This window comes from Esox lucius, chromosome 10 (assembly GCF_011004845.1).
Source record: "Esox lucius isolate fEsoLuc1 chromosome 10, fEsoLuc1.pri, whole genome shotgun sequence".
Classification (NCBI taxonomy): Eukaryota; Metazoa; Chordata; class Actinopteri; order Esociformes; family Esocidae; genus Esox; species Esox lucius.
Window position 1 is genome coordinate 25098648 of NC_047578.1, and position 16241 is coordinate 25114888.

General features: G+C 40.3%; 1 protein-coding gene across 1 annotated transcript; it reads left to right on the forward strand.

The window, feature by feature from the left end:
• Positions 1–6968: 6968 nt before the first annotated feature.
• On the forward strand, positions 6969–15406 carry LOC105012776 (homocysteine-responsive endoplasmic reticulum-resident ubiquitin-like domain member 2 protein). The gene is made up of 9 exons (XM_010873849.4): positions 6969–7120; positions 7653–7956; positions 10481–10558; positions 10704–10820; positions 11121–11254; positions 11404–11520; positions 11656–11949; positions 13698–13809; positions 14670–15406. The coding sequence occupies exons 2-9, from the start codon at positions 7798–7800 to the stop codon at positions 14838–14840; spliced, it is 1182 nt and encodes a 393-aa protein (XP_010872151.2). The 5' UTR covers positions 6969–7120; positions 7653–7797; the 3' UTR covers positions 14841–15406.
• Positions 15407–16241: the final 835 nt, after the last annotated feature.

Genomic DNA, 16241 nt, shown 5'->3' on the forward strand with positions numbered 1-16241 from the left:
GTTATTCTGTGAGATGTTGTCCCACCTTCTTGCCCTTAAAAAAGGAGATGTTTCTGAACTGTACGGCAGACAGACTGTCACTGATCTTTAGTTAGTGTCTTTCTGTCTCTATTTGCAAATATTAATAAACGGTATTCGTGTTAAAGAGTAATTGGATCTCTACCTTACTTGCCTCAAATGGTTCTGACTTAAAATTTTCAATTTTCAATCACACCTTCCATCTCCATTTGGAGCCATGTGGAATGGACATCCATCCTGGCATCACTGTCTGACAGCTGGCTCAAAACAGGGCAGTGTGGCTGGAGCCTTTACCTTGCTCTTGCTTTTACCTTGCTACCTTGCAACAACACCTCCTACAGGGGCAGTAGGCTCAGGCAGTGGTAACACAAGCACCCACAGCTCTTGAATACAACCAACAGCCAAGGCCAAAGTGGAAATAGTTCCAGAGGAACTGACTTGCCCAATGATGAAGACATTTAAATCACACATCGGGTCTCAATTAAGGAAATATATTGAATAACAAAGTCTTTGCTGTATATTGTGTAATTAGTTGAGAACAAAATAACATAACAACGGTCAATGGAAACCAAAATCATCAACTGATTGAGGGCTGGATTCAAACACTGAAAATCTAAGTAAACAACCGAAATCACAGGCTGTTCCAACTTGTGTGAATTTTAATACGGCAACTCATAATGTGACTCAGTAGTATGTATGGCCCTCACGTGTCTATATGCACTCCCGACAACAACTGTGTATGCTCCTGATGAGATGGCGTATGGTGTCCTGGGGGATCTCCTCCCAGGCTTGGATCAGGGCATTCCTGGACAGTCTGTGGTGCTACTTGGCAGCGTCAGATACATTAATACATAAGATCCCAGAGGTTCTCAATTGGATTCAGGTCTGGGGAATGTGAAGGCCAGTCAATGGCATCAATGCCTTCGTCATCCAGGAACTGCCTACACACTCTGGCCACATGAGGCTGGGCATTGTCCTGCAACAGGAGGAACCCCGGGCGCACTGCACCAGCGTAAAGTCTGATGCTGGGTCTGAGGATTTAATCCCGGTACCTAACAGCAGTCAGGGTACCGTTGTCTAGCATGTGGAGGTTTGTGCAAGCCTCTGAGGATATGAATCCACTTAGTGTGAACCTGCTGTCATCTGTGAAGAGAACGGCATGCCAATGGCAGACCTGCCAATTCTGGTGTTCTCTGGCGAATGCCAGTCGAGCAGCAGTGATGGCTGTGAGCAGGGGTTCCACTAGAGGACGTCGGGCACTCATGCCAACTTCATGGAGTCTGTTTCTGACAGTTTGGTCAGAAACATGCACACCAGTAGCCGGCTGGAGGTTGTTGGCCTCTGGCAGTGCTCCTCCTGTTGCTCCAGGCACAAAGGACCATATACCTGTCCTGCTGTTTGGTTTATGCCCTTCTACGGCCCTGTCCAGCTCTACTTGTGTAACAGCCTGTCTCCTGGTATCTCCTCCATGCTCTTGAGACTGTATTGGGAGACACACCAAACCTTCTTGCCACGGCACGCATGAATGTGCCATTCTTGAGGAGCTGTACTGCCTGTGCAACGTGAGTGGGCTGCAGGTACCACCTCATGCTACCAGTAGTGATAAGGACACAAAATGCAAAACTAGAGAACAATTAGTCAGGAAGGATAAGGAGAGAAAACTTTTTTTAGGAGAATCCCTTTTGGGGGGTTTTCTTGCTGTTGCCTCTCCAGTGCACCTGTTATCACTTTCATTTGCACCAAAAGAGGTGACATTGATTCACAATCACTATAGTTTCCTAACTGGATGGATTGATATCCCTGAAGTTTAATTGATTTAATGTTATACTGTGATGATTACGTGTTCCCTTTTTTATTTTGAGCAGTGTATATACACTACCGGGGTTGCTTAGTATTTTTGTTTTCCATGAAAAATATAGTAATTGAGTTTGAATAGGAAATATAGTCACTAAGAAGGTTAGAAATACTGATTTTTTATTATTATAATAATTGTTTTCTTCAAACTTTGCTTTCATGAAAGAATCCTACATTTGCAGTAATTACAGTCTTGCAGACCTTTGGCATACTAGTTGTCAATATGTTGAGGTAATCTGATGGGATTACAAGTTGGATTGACTTGAGCAGCCCTTTTTACATACCGTATGGTCAAGTTGCTCCCTCAACAGGTCAATAGGATTGAGATTCGGTGACTGTACTGACCACTCCATTATAGACAGAATACCAGCTGACTGCTTCTTTCCTAAATAATCATTGCAGAGTTTGGGGCTGTGCTTCTGGTCATTGTCCTGTAGTAGGAAGAAATTGGCTCCAATCAATCGTCGTCCACAGGGTAAGGCATGGCTTTGCAAAATGGAGTTATAGCCTTCAAGATCCCTTTTACCCTGTACAAATCTTCCAATTCACCACCACCTTAGCACCCCCAGACCAACACATTACCTCCAACATGTTTAACAGATGGTGTCAATCACTCTTTTAATTTGGTCTGCATCTCACAAATGTTCTTTTTGATCCAAATACTTCAAACTTAGATTTGTTTGTCCATAACACTTTTTTCCAATCTTCCTCTGTCCAGTGTCTGTGTTCTTTTGTACTTCTTAATCTTTTATTTTTATTGGCCAGTCTGAGATAAGTCTTTTTCTAAAAATCAGCCATTGGCATCTATACTGTTTATAACTTATACTTCACCATTAGTTATTATAAATTAATGATGTTAAACTATCATTATCTAGCCCACTGTAATCATATTAACACATTTTGTTATTTTATAAATATGTTTAAGCAAACAACTTGTTACATGAATGCATGTCCTGTATCAACATTAACAAATTACAGTACATACTGTGTTCTTGCCCAAAGTGACATACATTTATGTCCTGTGTCAGCATGAATTGAAAGTACACACTGTTAGTTAATGCATTTGTAAATAATAATAAGGGGTTATCATTATTAATAATTTTTGTTAATATCTTTGTTCATCATTCGTTCATGTTACTGTAACAACTGTAATTGTTAATGCTTATTTGAAAGTGCTGCCAAAATGCCTTTGCTGTCATCAAACAATTAATTCAAGTGCCTATAGTTTTCCAAATGTTACTGGAACTAACAATGGGACATGGTTCTATGGTCAGATGAGACCAAAATGGAGCTTTTGGTAAACAAACACCAGAGGTGGGTTTTGGCATAGACAGAAAAATAGCCATGCAAAAAAGTCCCCAGTATGGTGGTGGATTTTTGGGCGTTGTTCACAGACCAGAAAATCAAGTTGTTCCCATTGCCATCCCAGTCCCCTGACTTAAACCCCATAGCCAACCTGTGGGATGAGCTGGTCTTTAGAATCTAAAGGATCTGGGGAGATTTAGTTTTTTTACCCTGTATCGCTCAGCATGTTCACTAAATTTGTAATCAGTTCAAAACCGACAAATTGTCAACAAAACTACTTAAGTAAGTTGTACATAATGAATTACTCCCTATCCCCCAGATGTGTACCAAACTCACAAAAAATAGCTTCTTCTGAAAAATTTTAATCTGGATCTAAATATATTCAACAATAAAGAACCTCCCGTTCCTCTCCAAAATCTTAGAAATGTGCGTTTCCCAACAACTGAATGCCTTTCTGAAGACAAATAACATTTATGAAATGCTCCAGTCCGGTTTCAGACCCCATTATAGCACTGAGACTGTACTTGTGAAGGTAACAGATGACTTTGTAATGGCTGCAGAGATTTCGCATCCGTTCTGTTGCTTCTTGATCGTAGTGCTGCCTTTGCTACTATTGATCTCTCCCTTCTCTTAGAGAGACTGGAAACCCATATTGGGCTTCGCGGACACGTTTTAGCCTGGTTTTAATCTTATTTATCTGAAAGATATCAGTTCGTATGTGTGGATGTCATGTCTTCTGACAAATCAAAGTTATGTTTTGGGCCCATTGTTGTATCCACAATATATGCTGCCTCTGGCAGATGTAATCCGGAATCACAATGTCAATGTTCACTGTTATGCTGATGACATACAATTGTATATTTCAATGAAGCATGGAGAAGCTCCAAAATGTGCTACATTGGAAGCATGCGTTTCAGATATTAGGAAGTGGATGACAGAGAACTTATTGCTTTTAAACTCAGAAATGCTTGTTTTAGGACCCAAGAAACAAAGAGTTTTGTTGGCAGATCTCACAGTGAACCTCTACGGTTGTATGGTCGTATCCCAAAAACCTGTGTGAAACCTTGGCCTTATCCTCAACCCTGACCTCTCCTTTGATGAACATATGAAATATATCTATCAAGAGCTTCTTTTTTTCCCATCTTCGGAATATTGCAATAAACTGTTATCACACATCCTAACCCATATACCAGGATAAAACATCTGTTCCCTTTTTTTCCTGTCACCACACCAATGGAATGTGCATCTCTTTATTGTCCTTAAGATAAAGAGAGGTCTAACTTCAAACCAGTAAGAGGAACTTGTCTAGCAACTCAGTTCTTCCTCTATGCGCTTGTTAAATAAAGGCAATTATATCGCTGAAATCCTGTGTCTGTGTACAACTTTCTCAAATAATCAAGTCAAAAGCAGCAAACCTCTTTATTTTTTTAATTCTCTTTGCTGATATCCTTTATACTGGACAAATGCTGAGGACTTTCTTCTTTACCTTCAGTTACGAGATTTAAAAATACTCTAATGATAACAGAAGGTTGGTCATATTTTATTATTTACTTTTTTCCAATCACAATTCAAACATATTTTTTAAAAGCCATATCCCTCATTCTCCTCTGACCTCTAGCATCAACAAGGCATTTTCGCCCACAGGACTGCCGCATACTGGATGTTTTTACCTTTTCACACCATTCTTTGTAAACCCTAGAAATGGTTGTGCATGAAAATCCCAGTAACTGAGCAGATTGTGAAATACTCAGATCGGCCCGTCTGGCACCAACAACCATGCCACACTCAAAAATACTTAAATCACCTTTCTTTCCCATTCAGACATTCAGTTTGGAGTTCAGGAGATTGTCTTGACCAGGACCACACCCCTAAATGCATTGAAGCAACTGCCATGTTATTGGTTGATTAGATTATTGCATTAATGAGAAATTGAACAGGTGTTCCTAATAATCCTTTAGGTGAGTGTATATTATAATGTTACATTCCACCCCAGGGTATGTTACAACTGACCCAGACTATGGGGTGAATTGTAACATTTCACTCCTTGTGCACTGGCTTAAAAGAGCTTCAAGATACAGACAGAAATGACAGAAATTTCCAAAATGTTACAATTATCAACGGTCTCCCCTATTTGCAATTGTTGCTGGCATTTTACTCCGCCCATACCATTGGCCACAATGTAACTCATTGGATATGAAATACATATTGCCCTAAACAGAATTGCAAATACATAATGCCCCTTGATTTTAGCATATAATCACTCTATACAGTCTCCTGAAGATTTTCTACAATACATTCAGTGCGGCGTATAGAATCTTTTTTTTTCTGTATGAGTCAATATGTATTTCATATCCATTGAGTTACATTGTGGCAAATGGTATGGGCGGAGTAAAATGCCAGCAACAATTGCAAATACACAGTGCCCCTTGATTTTTTTTTGCATATGATCACTCTATAGAGTCTTCTGAACATTTCGTACAATACATTCACTGTGGCGTATATGATAATTTTTTCTGTATGGGTCAATATGTATTTCATATCCACTGAGTTACATTGTGGCAAATGGTATGGGTGGAGTAAAAAGCCATTAACAATTGCAAATACACAGTGCCCATTGATTTTTTCTGTATATAATCACTCTATAGAGTCTCCTGAACATTTCCTACAATACATTTAATACAGCGTATATAATAGTTTTTTCTGTAAGAGTGAATATGTATTTCATATCCATTGAGTTACATTGTGGCCAATGGTATGGGTGGAGTAAAAAGCCATCAACAATTGCAAATACACAGTGCCCCTTGATTTTTTCTGTATATAATCACTCTATAGAGTCTCCTGAACATTTCCTACAATACATTTAATACAGCGTATATAATAGTTTTTTCTGTATGAGTGAATATGTATTTCATATCCATTGAGTTACATTGTGGCCAATGGTATGGGCAGAGTAAAATGCCAGCAACAATTGCAAATACACAGTGCCCCTTGATTTTTTTTTGCATATGATCACTCTATAGAGTCTTCTGAACATTTCGTACAATACATTCACTGTGGCGTATATAATAATTTTTTCTGTATGAGTCAATATGTATTTCATATCCACTGAGTTACATTGTGGCAAATGGTATGGGTGGAGTAAAAAGCCATCAACAATTGCAAATACACAGTGCCCCTTGATTTTTTCTGTATATAATCACTCTATAGAGTCTCCTGAACATTTCCTACAATACATTTAATACAGCGTATATAATAGTTTTTTCTGTATGAGTGAATATGTATTTCATATCCATTGAGTTACATTGTGGCCAATGGTATGGGCAGAGTAAAATGCCAGCAACAATTGCAAATACACAGTGCCCCTTGAATTTTTTTTGCATATGATCACTCTATAGACTTCTGAACATTTCCTACAATACATTCACGGCGGTGTAAAGAATATTTGTCTCTGTATAGGGCAATATGTATATAGTCTATTATAGTGTTTTGCTTTGGAAAATATTGTGTTTGCTAGATGTAGCACACCATTCCTTATACAGAAACATTCACCATTCACCATTCCCACAGGTTTGTCTTACCCTATACACTCTCCTGAACATTTTCTACATTGGTTTCTCTGTGGAATATTAAAATATTAATTGATGTCGATGTTTTGAAAGGTACATTTTCTTAAACAATACATTCAATTTATGTCAGTTTTGAAGTAATACGTTAGTCTCTTTTATTTTGAAAAGTTCCTAATTTTCGTGACCCGGAAGTGTTTTTTTTATGTCGCTCACAAGACGGTGGTGACGCTGATCTAGCTAGCAGGAGAGAAGGCGGAGATACTTTTCAGAAATCTCATGAGCAGGACATTCAATACAGCTCGAATATTCAAGGACTTATAGCTAACACGCCTTTACAGGAGATCAAATCAAAGTTCATGCTCTGGATGCTGGGATGGGTAAATATATTTCATCTGCCTGAATTTAGAAATCTGATAATTTTCATATGCGTTGCCAAAGTCAGATATAGTAGTAGCTAGCTAACTGGCTTAGTAGACTGTTTTTACTTTAGCATGTTAGCTCTGTCAACCAACTTCTAATGGTGCCTCTACGTCACCTATCTATCTATCTATCTAGCTAGCTAGCTAACTAACAAACAAACATTAACTGTCTATGTCTTACTTCCAGATAAAACATCATGCTTAGATTTACTAGTAGCTTGTTAGCGTGATTTTACATAGTTGTCCATGTAATGTTGTTTAATTAGCTAGCTATTACTCGTTAGTAGCTAACCTAGTACAGAACTGTTTAAAAAGGTCTACAATAAGTCTATAAAGATTTCATCAACCTCACCCGGGACCTAGTTACCTGAAAGTTTAATTGGATGTTATCCTCATTCTAGCACCTTGTTATTACAAACATTGTAAAACCACATTCGCTGTCAATGGTTTAAGCTTCCTCTAACAATACAATATTTAATCTATTTTCCAGGTTTGTAATCACCAAGCATAAGCTAACAATCAGCTTATTGTAGCATAGTTGTCTTCTCCATTGGAATAGACCGTTCAACTGTTGAAGCCCAACATATCTGGGCTATGCGAAAGGCACCATAATACTTCCATGAGGACACTAACAGATGGTTTTAAAAATGGACCACGGTGTTGCTGAGAGTCCAGTCATCCTTGTCATCAAGGCACCCAACCAAAAGTATGATGACCAGACCATCAACTGCTTTTTGAACTGGACAGTGGAGAAACTAAAAACCCACATTTCCAATGTATATCCAAGTAAACCGGTGAGTAGGCAGTGAGTTATTTACAGTTGCATGGCTCTTTTCATTATCAGTATCATGGCTGGTTTTCATTCCCAATGATGTCTGTTCAGATGGGATTAGAAATTACTTCAGAAATATATTGCATATATTTTCAGACACTTTTTAACATGGAATGTTTCTAGTCTGCCATATGGGACAATTTATCCCGACACGTTCTTTAAAAACAGACAGACTACTTGTTTTTTAAACTGCTGGTACCGTAGCCCTACTTCTATTACATTCCAGAGTTGCATTTGGATGCACGGTTAAATTCAGGGTCATTTATACTTTGTTTACATTGTAATTATTTTGCAGACACTCATCCAGAGCAGGTTAGAGGCATGAGTGTCTGAAGTCTATGTGATGCAAGAGTATAAGTGACATAGCCTAGTCTAAGACTAATTTGAATTGGAGCCTTTGTAGAAGTGGATGAGGGCTTAATCCAATTTGTAAGTAGATGGATAGACCTTTTGTTGGAGAGGAAAATAATGTTTGCTTGAATGGTAATGATTCACTAAGTGTACAAGGTTTATAAACCGTGCTCTGTGGTGTTCTTGACCTAATTTATTTAGACTACAGTACTGAAGGTCTTTACCATTTAACCTTAGCTAAACTTACCGTCACAACATTCTCGGCACCAGTATCTTGTGTATCACTTTTTGATAATTGCTTTTCTGCAGCATAGAGATAATTGCCCTAGCCTGGATATCTGTTAATTTTCAGGGCCTTTGTAGACTCTGGTATTTGTAGACTCTGGGCAGACAGACTATAAATGGCCTGTTCTGCTGTATAAGATGGTAACTGTCAGTCACATAGAGATGAAGGCCAAAAATAAATAGAAGATCATATAAATTGTTAACAGTAGTATGGAGTGCTGTTGGTTTTATTTGATGATGCCAAGAACATTTTGTCTAATTGGACAGATATGCATTGAGTTTCATCATGCAGGTTTTTGAACTAACCTATTTGTTTAAATAAAAAAAAAGTCAGATAGCTTCTGTAGTGAAGACACAGGTCAAGCATATCTTTCCCAGTAGCCTTTTTAACATCTATAGCTAAAAGTGTGTCTGAAATGTATATTTTACAGATCGGCTGTATTGAACACAGACAAAAAATTGTCTGTGAGAAAACAGGGATGCCCTATTGATAAGCTTATTATGGTTGATCAATTCTATCATAATTGTTTTCAGTAATGCATTTTTTTCTGTTGCTGCAAACCACTAAGTGGTTAATAAAAGCACATTATATTTTCAATATTGCATATTATGTGACCAGAGGCGGTCATTATGTTTCATAAATCTGGCCACTGTTCAGAAATGACTTAGATTTCTACCACTCATAGATACAAAGTACAATTATCAGCTAGTTGAGCAGGCTTCATCACTGAACCTCCTGCTATAATTGCCTCAATAATTCACCCCTCTCTCAATGGCTTGTGGTCTCTTCAAACCATGATAGCAGGCAGCTGGTCATGCCAAGCATTATTTGGGATGTTAATTGCGTAATTAAATCAGTAACCTCACTTCAGACGTATACTATGTGACTTTCTGTCAGTCAGCATTCAAGCTTGAAACCACCCAGTTTATAATTATGACCATTGCTTTTCTGCCTGCAGCTTTGTAAAGTAAGGTGTGTGCATGTGATTAGTTCAGTCCCAAGCCCTTCAGATACCATTCTGACATCAATTTGTCTGTTAACCAGCACTGGTGCAAGATAGTTTTAATAATACTGTATTTCTGCCCAAATTTTGATAGATTTCCTTGGCAGAGATTTACATGCTTATATTTAAACTTAGAATTGGCAGAAGTTTCTAAGATAACTCTTTCAAGCTGTTTCGATGTATACTATACTGCGTGTAAGCACCTGCACTCAGTATCCCCTCAACATTTTTGAAGGATGCCAAAAACCCTTCCTTAAATTCTTTTGAAAGGATACCATTTTGGCTTATATTTAAACTTTATTAAAAGGTGTAACGTAAACTCAAAAGACTTGAGCACACTACAGCTGACACTGACATTACTCTACCAAAGCTACTACGTCTAGTCTAATCCCTGTTTTTTTTTACTCCTGTCAATCCAATTAAATAATCTGCCCTATATTTCTACTAGCTAGTGGTATGCATTTGGGCCGTCTGTAATTACCCTTTGAACTTTTCTAAGACTAGTTTAGAGCTTTCTCCCATGTCTTGTCCACCACAGTCTGATAGCTAAGGCTCATTGAAAGTATTTTAGTTGTATTTGTTTACTTGAGTTTTTATGCTTCTCATCAATTCAAAGAGAATGTTTACTAGACTCACAATTAAAGAAAGCAAAGGGAATAAAGCTATGAAGCCCGTTTTAGCCTGAAACTGCTAAGCACAAGCAATGCAGATGTAGGGACACAGTGGCAGGAAGCTAGGATGAAATTAATGGTGGCCATTCTAGATGTATTGTTCAAGACATTTAGATCTTTATAGATAATAATAATCCTGTTGTTTGTTTTCAAATATCTTCATTTTCTATTGTAGTGCTCCAAAGACCAGAGGCTGGTGTATTCTGGGAAGCTCCTTTTAGACCATTTAACACTGAAGGAGGTGCTCAGAAAGGTCTGTATTCATATTTCCTATTCACACTGATGCCCTGTACAGAGCCACCCATTTGGTCATCCTAGTTCATATTCTAAATGTTGAACGCAATAGTCGACGCAATAGTGTGGCGGTTCTTGCTAATGGCCACCAATGACTCTTACAGCACGATGGGTACCACATGGTTCACCTGGTGTGTGCCTCACGCACCCCTCCTGGGTCCCCCAAGCTCCACAACAGCCGCGGTAACAATGCCCCTGGAGTCCCCTCGACCAGCGCCACGGTACATTGACCCAACGCACCCATATCACTGCATCATGAATTGCCTCTCATTTCATCACCTAAGGGCACAGAGAGCTAGTCTGTATGCCGGTCTCTTGTCATTTAGCTTGTCACTTATTTTCTAAACAGTTGCTTGACAATGAGCTGGATTAGAGTAGAGAAAATCTGTGATCAGGTTAATTTAGACCTACTGTCTCTTATTGTCTGTAAGATCTTTATTTAAATGAAATGCTTTGTGTGTCAAGTTGATTTGGAGGAGTAAAAAACTAAAAGGTGTTTCTCTGAATGTATGTTTTCTCAGATAAGTCAGAACCCCAGTGTCCCCACCCCCATCCAGGGTGGCCAATCTGCCTCCACTGGAGAGAGCTCTGATGGGATAAGACATCGCACAGGCCCCGCCCCAGACAGTGCAGCACAGCCCACTGTTATTCAAGGGTGAGCCCTTATACACCAACATCCTAATTAAAATATGGTTAGTTCAGGCCACTCTGTTATGACTGACTAAGAGTTGTAGTCTCACTTCGTAATAGATTTGGGACTACTGGTGCCCAAACCCAATGAGTAGCTACTTCCTTATCTTGCAGGTACATGTTGAACCAGTTCCATCCCAGCAACATTCCTTCCTACCCTGGGATGCAGTACAATCCTATGACATTGCTTTGGTGGCAGCAGGTGTATGCCCAGCAATACTACATGCATAAGTAAGTCTGCCGTCCCTGAACAACTGGCACAATATATTCAATTAACTGTGCGCTGTCATACGGTTGCTGGGATTCCGTTGTTATTATTATTTTAGGACATTTTCCGTAACTGTCTCTCTCATACACACATTTCAGTCAAATGTTGGCGGCGATGTCAGCTCAACACCTCAGGCCTGACCTGCTCTCAACCCGGCCCAGTCAGTCTGACTCTCTGACACCCCCTCCCCTGGAGGAGCGCCGTGGTGACCCCGACATTCAGATGAATGCCCAGGGAGGGGATGCGCCACCGAATGAGGAGGAACAGAACCACGATTGGCTAGACTGGGTGTACACTGTGTCGCGGGCCGCCATCTTGCTCAGCATCATCTACTTCTACTCCTCCTTTAGCCGCTTTGTCATGGTGATGGGCGCCATGTTGCTGTTATATCTGTGAGTGTACCGTTGCATTCTTAGTTTGTGTACAAGTTGTACCTGCTTGCTGAGAAAACGTGTCAGTCTATACACATTTAAATAGAACATATACAGTGGGGAGAACAAGTATGATACACTGCCGATTTTGCAGGTTTTCATACTTACAAAGTATGTAGAAGTCTGTAATTTTTATCATATTCAACTGTGACGGTGAGTGACGGAATCTAAAACAAAAATCCAGAAAATTACATTGTATGATTTTTAAGTAATTAATTAGCATTTTATTGCATGACATAAGTATTTGATACATCAGGAAAGCAGAACTTAATATTTGGTACAGAAACCTTTGTTTGCAATTACAGAGATCATACGTTTCCTGTAGTTCTTGACCAGGTTTGCACACGCTGCAGCAGGGATTTTGGCCCACTCCTCCATGCAGACCTTCTCCAGATCCTTCAGGTTTCAGGGCTGTCGCTGGGCAATACGGACTTTCAGCTCCCTCTCCAGGGCCTTGAGATGCTTCTAACGGAGCCACTCCTTAGTTGCCCTGGCTGTGTGTTTCGGGTCGTTGTCATGCTGGAAGACCCAGCCATGACCCATCTTCAATGCTCTTACTGAGGGAAGGAGGTTGTTGGCCAAGATCTCGCGATACATGGCCCCATCCATCCTCCCCTCAATACGTTGTAGTCATCCTGTCCCCTTTGCAGAAAAGCATCCCCAAAGAATGATGTTTCCACCTCCATGCTTCACGGTTGGGATGGTGTTCTTGGGGTTGTACTCATCCTTCTTCTTCCTCCAAACACAGCGAGTGGAGTTTAGACCAAAAAGCTCTATTTTTGTCTCATCAGACCACATGACCTTCTCCCATTCCTCCTCTGGATCATCCAGATGGTCATTGGCAAACTTCAGATGGGCCTGGACATGCGCTGGCTTGAGCAGCGGGACCTTGCATGCGCTGCAGGATTTTAATCCATGATGGCGTAGTGTGTTACTAATGGTTTTCTTTGAGACTGTGGTCCTAGCTTTCTTCAGGTCATTGACCAGGTCCTGCCGTGTAGTTCTGGGCTGATCCCTCACCTTCCTCATGATCATTGATGCCCCACGAGGTGAAATCTTGCATGGAGCCCCAGACCGAGGGAGATTGACCGTCATCTTGAACTTCTTCCATTTTCTAATAATTGCGCCAACAGTTTTTGCCTTCTCACCAAGCTGCTTGCCTATTTTCCTGTAGCCCATCCCAGCCTTGTGCAGGTCTACAATTGTATCCCTGATGTCCTTACACAGCTCTCTGGTCTTGGCCATTGTGGAGAGGTTGGAGTCTGTTTGATTGAGTGTGTGGACAGGTGTCTTTTATACAGGTAATGAGTTCAAACAGGTGCAGTTAATACAGGTAATGAGTGGAGAACAGGAGGGCTTCTTAAAGGAAAATTAACAGGTCTGTGAGAGCTGGAATTCTTACTGGTTGGTAGGTGATCAAATACTTATGTCATGTGATAAAATGCAAATACATTATTTAAAAATCATACAATTTTCTGGATTTTTGTTTTAGATTCTGTCTCTCACAGTTGAATTGTACCTATGATAAACATTAAACACCTCTACATGCTTTATAAGTAGGAAAACCTGCAAAAGATTTGTCTTCCCCACTGTATATTATTTCTTTTAGTACCTCTGTTGCCACTATAGCTTTCATTCTCTGGTTCATTCGCGTCTTTTAACTCTACAAATGTTGTGAAATGCTGTTTTGGCAATTGTGTCTACAATAGGCACCAGGCAGGATGGTTCCCCTTCAACCTGGAGAATGAACTTCAGCACCCTGCAGACGAGGCCCACCAGGATGAGATGGAGGCCAACCTTAATCATGACCTCCAAGAGATGGTAGGCCAACTGTAAACATTTAATTTAGCTGCATAATGTCAGGCCAGACAACTGACAATGGATGTAGAAACCCATCCACGGAAACCTTTTGGTAACATTGGTGTGTTCAGGGAATGTTCCCATGCCCATAATAAAGGGAACCTACGTTTTTAGCTGGGTCTGTTTCCACCTTGAGCGTAGTGCCTGCATCATGTATTTAACCTTGGTTTGGAAAGTGGAATTATATAAAAGATGTCAGACTAATGTGCCATTTATTCGTTTTTTTAAATCACATGTTTAATCAGTGTTTCTCAACCCTGCTCCAGGACACCCGGTGCCCAACATATCTGATGTAGCTCATTAAGGACTTGATAATGAGCTGATCGTTTGAATCAGGTGCAGGGCAGGGGGGCGCCCAGGAGCAGGGTTGAGAAACGCTGTTTTAGATGTTTCATTTTGACGCCTTTGGTCCTACAACATTTACTAGACGTAGCACAGTATGCATGCATCGGAGACGGGGAGTGGTCGCAGGTGTTAAACCGTTTCCATGTAGGGCCGAATCTTTGCAGGTTTTAGCTTGTACCTTGTACTTCATTGATTAATTAGGTCACTAATTTCTTAGTATATTGCCCCTGGTTGTTTAGGTCATAATTGGGCACCAATTCAAAGGAAAAACAGACTCAGGGAAGACACAAACTGCTTTTACTCAAAAGCCAACTTCTAGGCTGATAATGATTAGCTTGTTACTGTAACCATTAGAAATGAATGCCTAATATAAAAAAAATACAAATTAGTAAATGTTGCACATTGTAGAAGGAAGGGATGATATTCCAGTTTCTGTACAATGGGTAAATCCCTGTTGCCATGTTTGACCTACACAGGAGCGGGTGATGGATGAAGGTTTGGGGGACGACGATGGGGACAGTGGAGAGGATGGACCAGAGGATCACAATGGTATTCCCCATGCTGGAATCCTTTCCACGACTTGGTCATTTGTTGTCACGTTCTTCATGTCACTAATACCCGAGGGGCCACCTAATGCAGTCAATTGAGCCAATGAGCCATGGGAAAACTGAAATGATTGAAAACAACACTATCTTAGTATCCCCAGTGAATTGTAGCCTGGGGTCCGGATCACAGGGCACCACAGATGAACAGAGTGGGTCACTAAGCCACGAAAACAAAAGGGCTTTAACTTGTGAACAATTGAGAGACATCGTATCAACAAATATGTTGATCACAGTTGATTATCGGCATAAATTGAAACCTTCAAAATCATGAGATCCAAATAATATTGTGTACAATGATCTTGTGCAGAACCTGTTTTAGAATAGGAAAGTATGACTTGTAAGTCAAGTTAGACAGAACATTGATCCCTGTAAATTGTGCATAATAACATGAGATTTAGCTCCATTTGTGTGATAAGGTTATCAGGTGTGTAATGACTGTATACTTTTGCAAGTTGCATATTTGTTTAAACTATAAAATCAGGCTGTGTAATATAAAAACATTGTGTGTAATATAAACATCTAGGTCTGGCTTTGTATCCTACCCATTATCATGTGTTGTGTTCGGCACTTAATGTGCACCCCTGTGTTTCTTTAATTGAAATCATAAAACAAATGTATAGTGCTCGTCCGTGTTGCCAGATGTGGCGGTTTCTGGCACAATTGGGCTATTTCTAATGACAGTGTGCGGGCAAAAATGGGCTTGGGCGGGTTGAGTTACAGGTAGGGTTGTTATGGAGCTAATATCAACCCAAAAATGCACAATTGTATGTCACAATATGTACTTGTAGAATCTTGAGTTTGCAACTTACAGATCCTGCCTTGCAGATTTGTAAGCTGCAAACACTAACCCTAACCACAAGCAGCAGAACATCAAGCACCACCACTCTCAGCACAGGCCCCCCAAAGCTGTGAGCTCTGCTCACTGGTGTTCACCCACAACTGCGGTGCCAGGACCGAATCCACAACATCATCAATGATTGCCAGCAACACTACAGTGGTGGGCCTCATTACAGATGTCCCTCATCTAATTCCAGCGCCAAAGGGACGGTCCACAACAGGGCATGCGGTAGACTGTGGCACTGCCTCACAGCCAAATACAAAAAATATAAAATGACCATGTCGACATCCGTCTGAAACTACTGTACTTGAAAGAATGTTGTGTTTACATTTGACAACGACCCAGTGGATGAACTGATGCTGTGGCTGGCTGGCTGAGGAGGAGAATGTGCATGTGGATGATTCGTGTGCTTATGACTGGCGTTGGCTCTGGTGGATACAGTGGGTCTGAAAGGGCTTGCGGTTCTAGTGTTAAGAGTAAAAAACATTTACCAACACATGGCACGCAACAGACAATATTTTATATGATTTACTTACACATACTGTAACTTTCCGTAATTTTAACCTTAAAGATTTTTATCTGTAGAACTTGAGTTGTATCCGCAA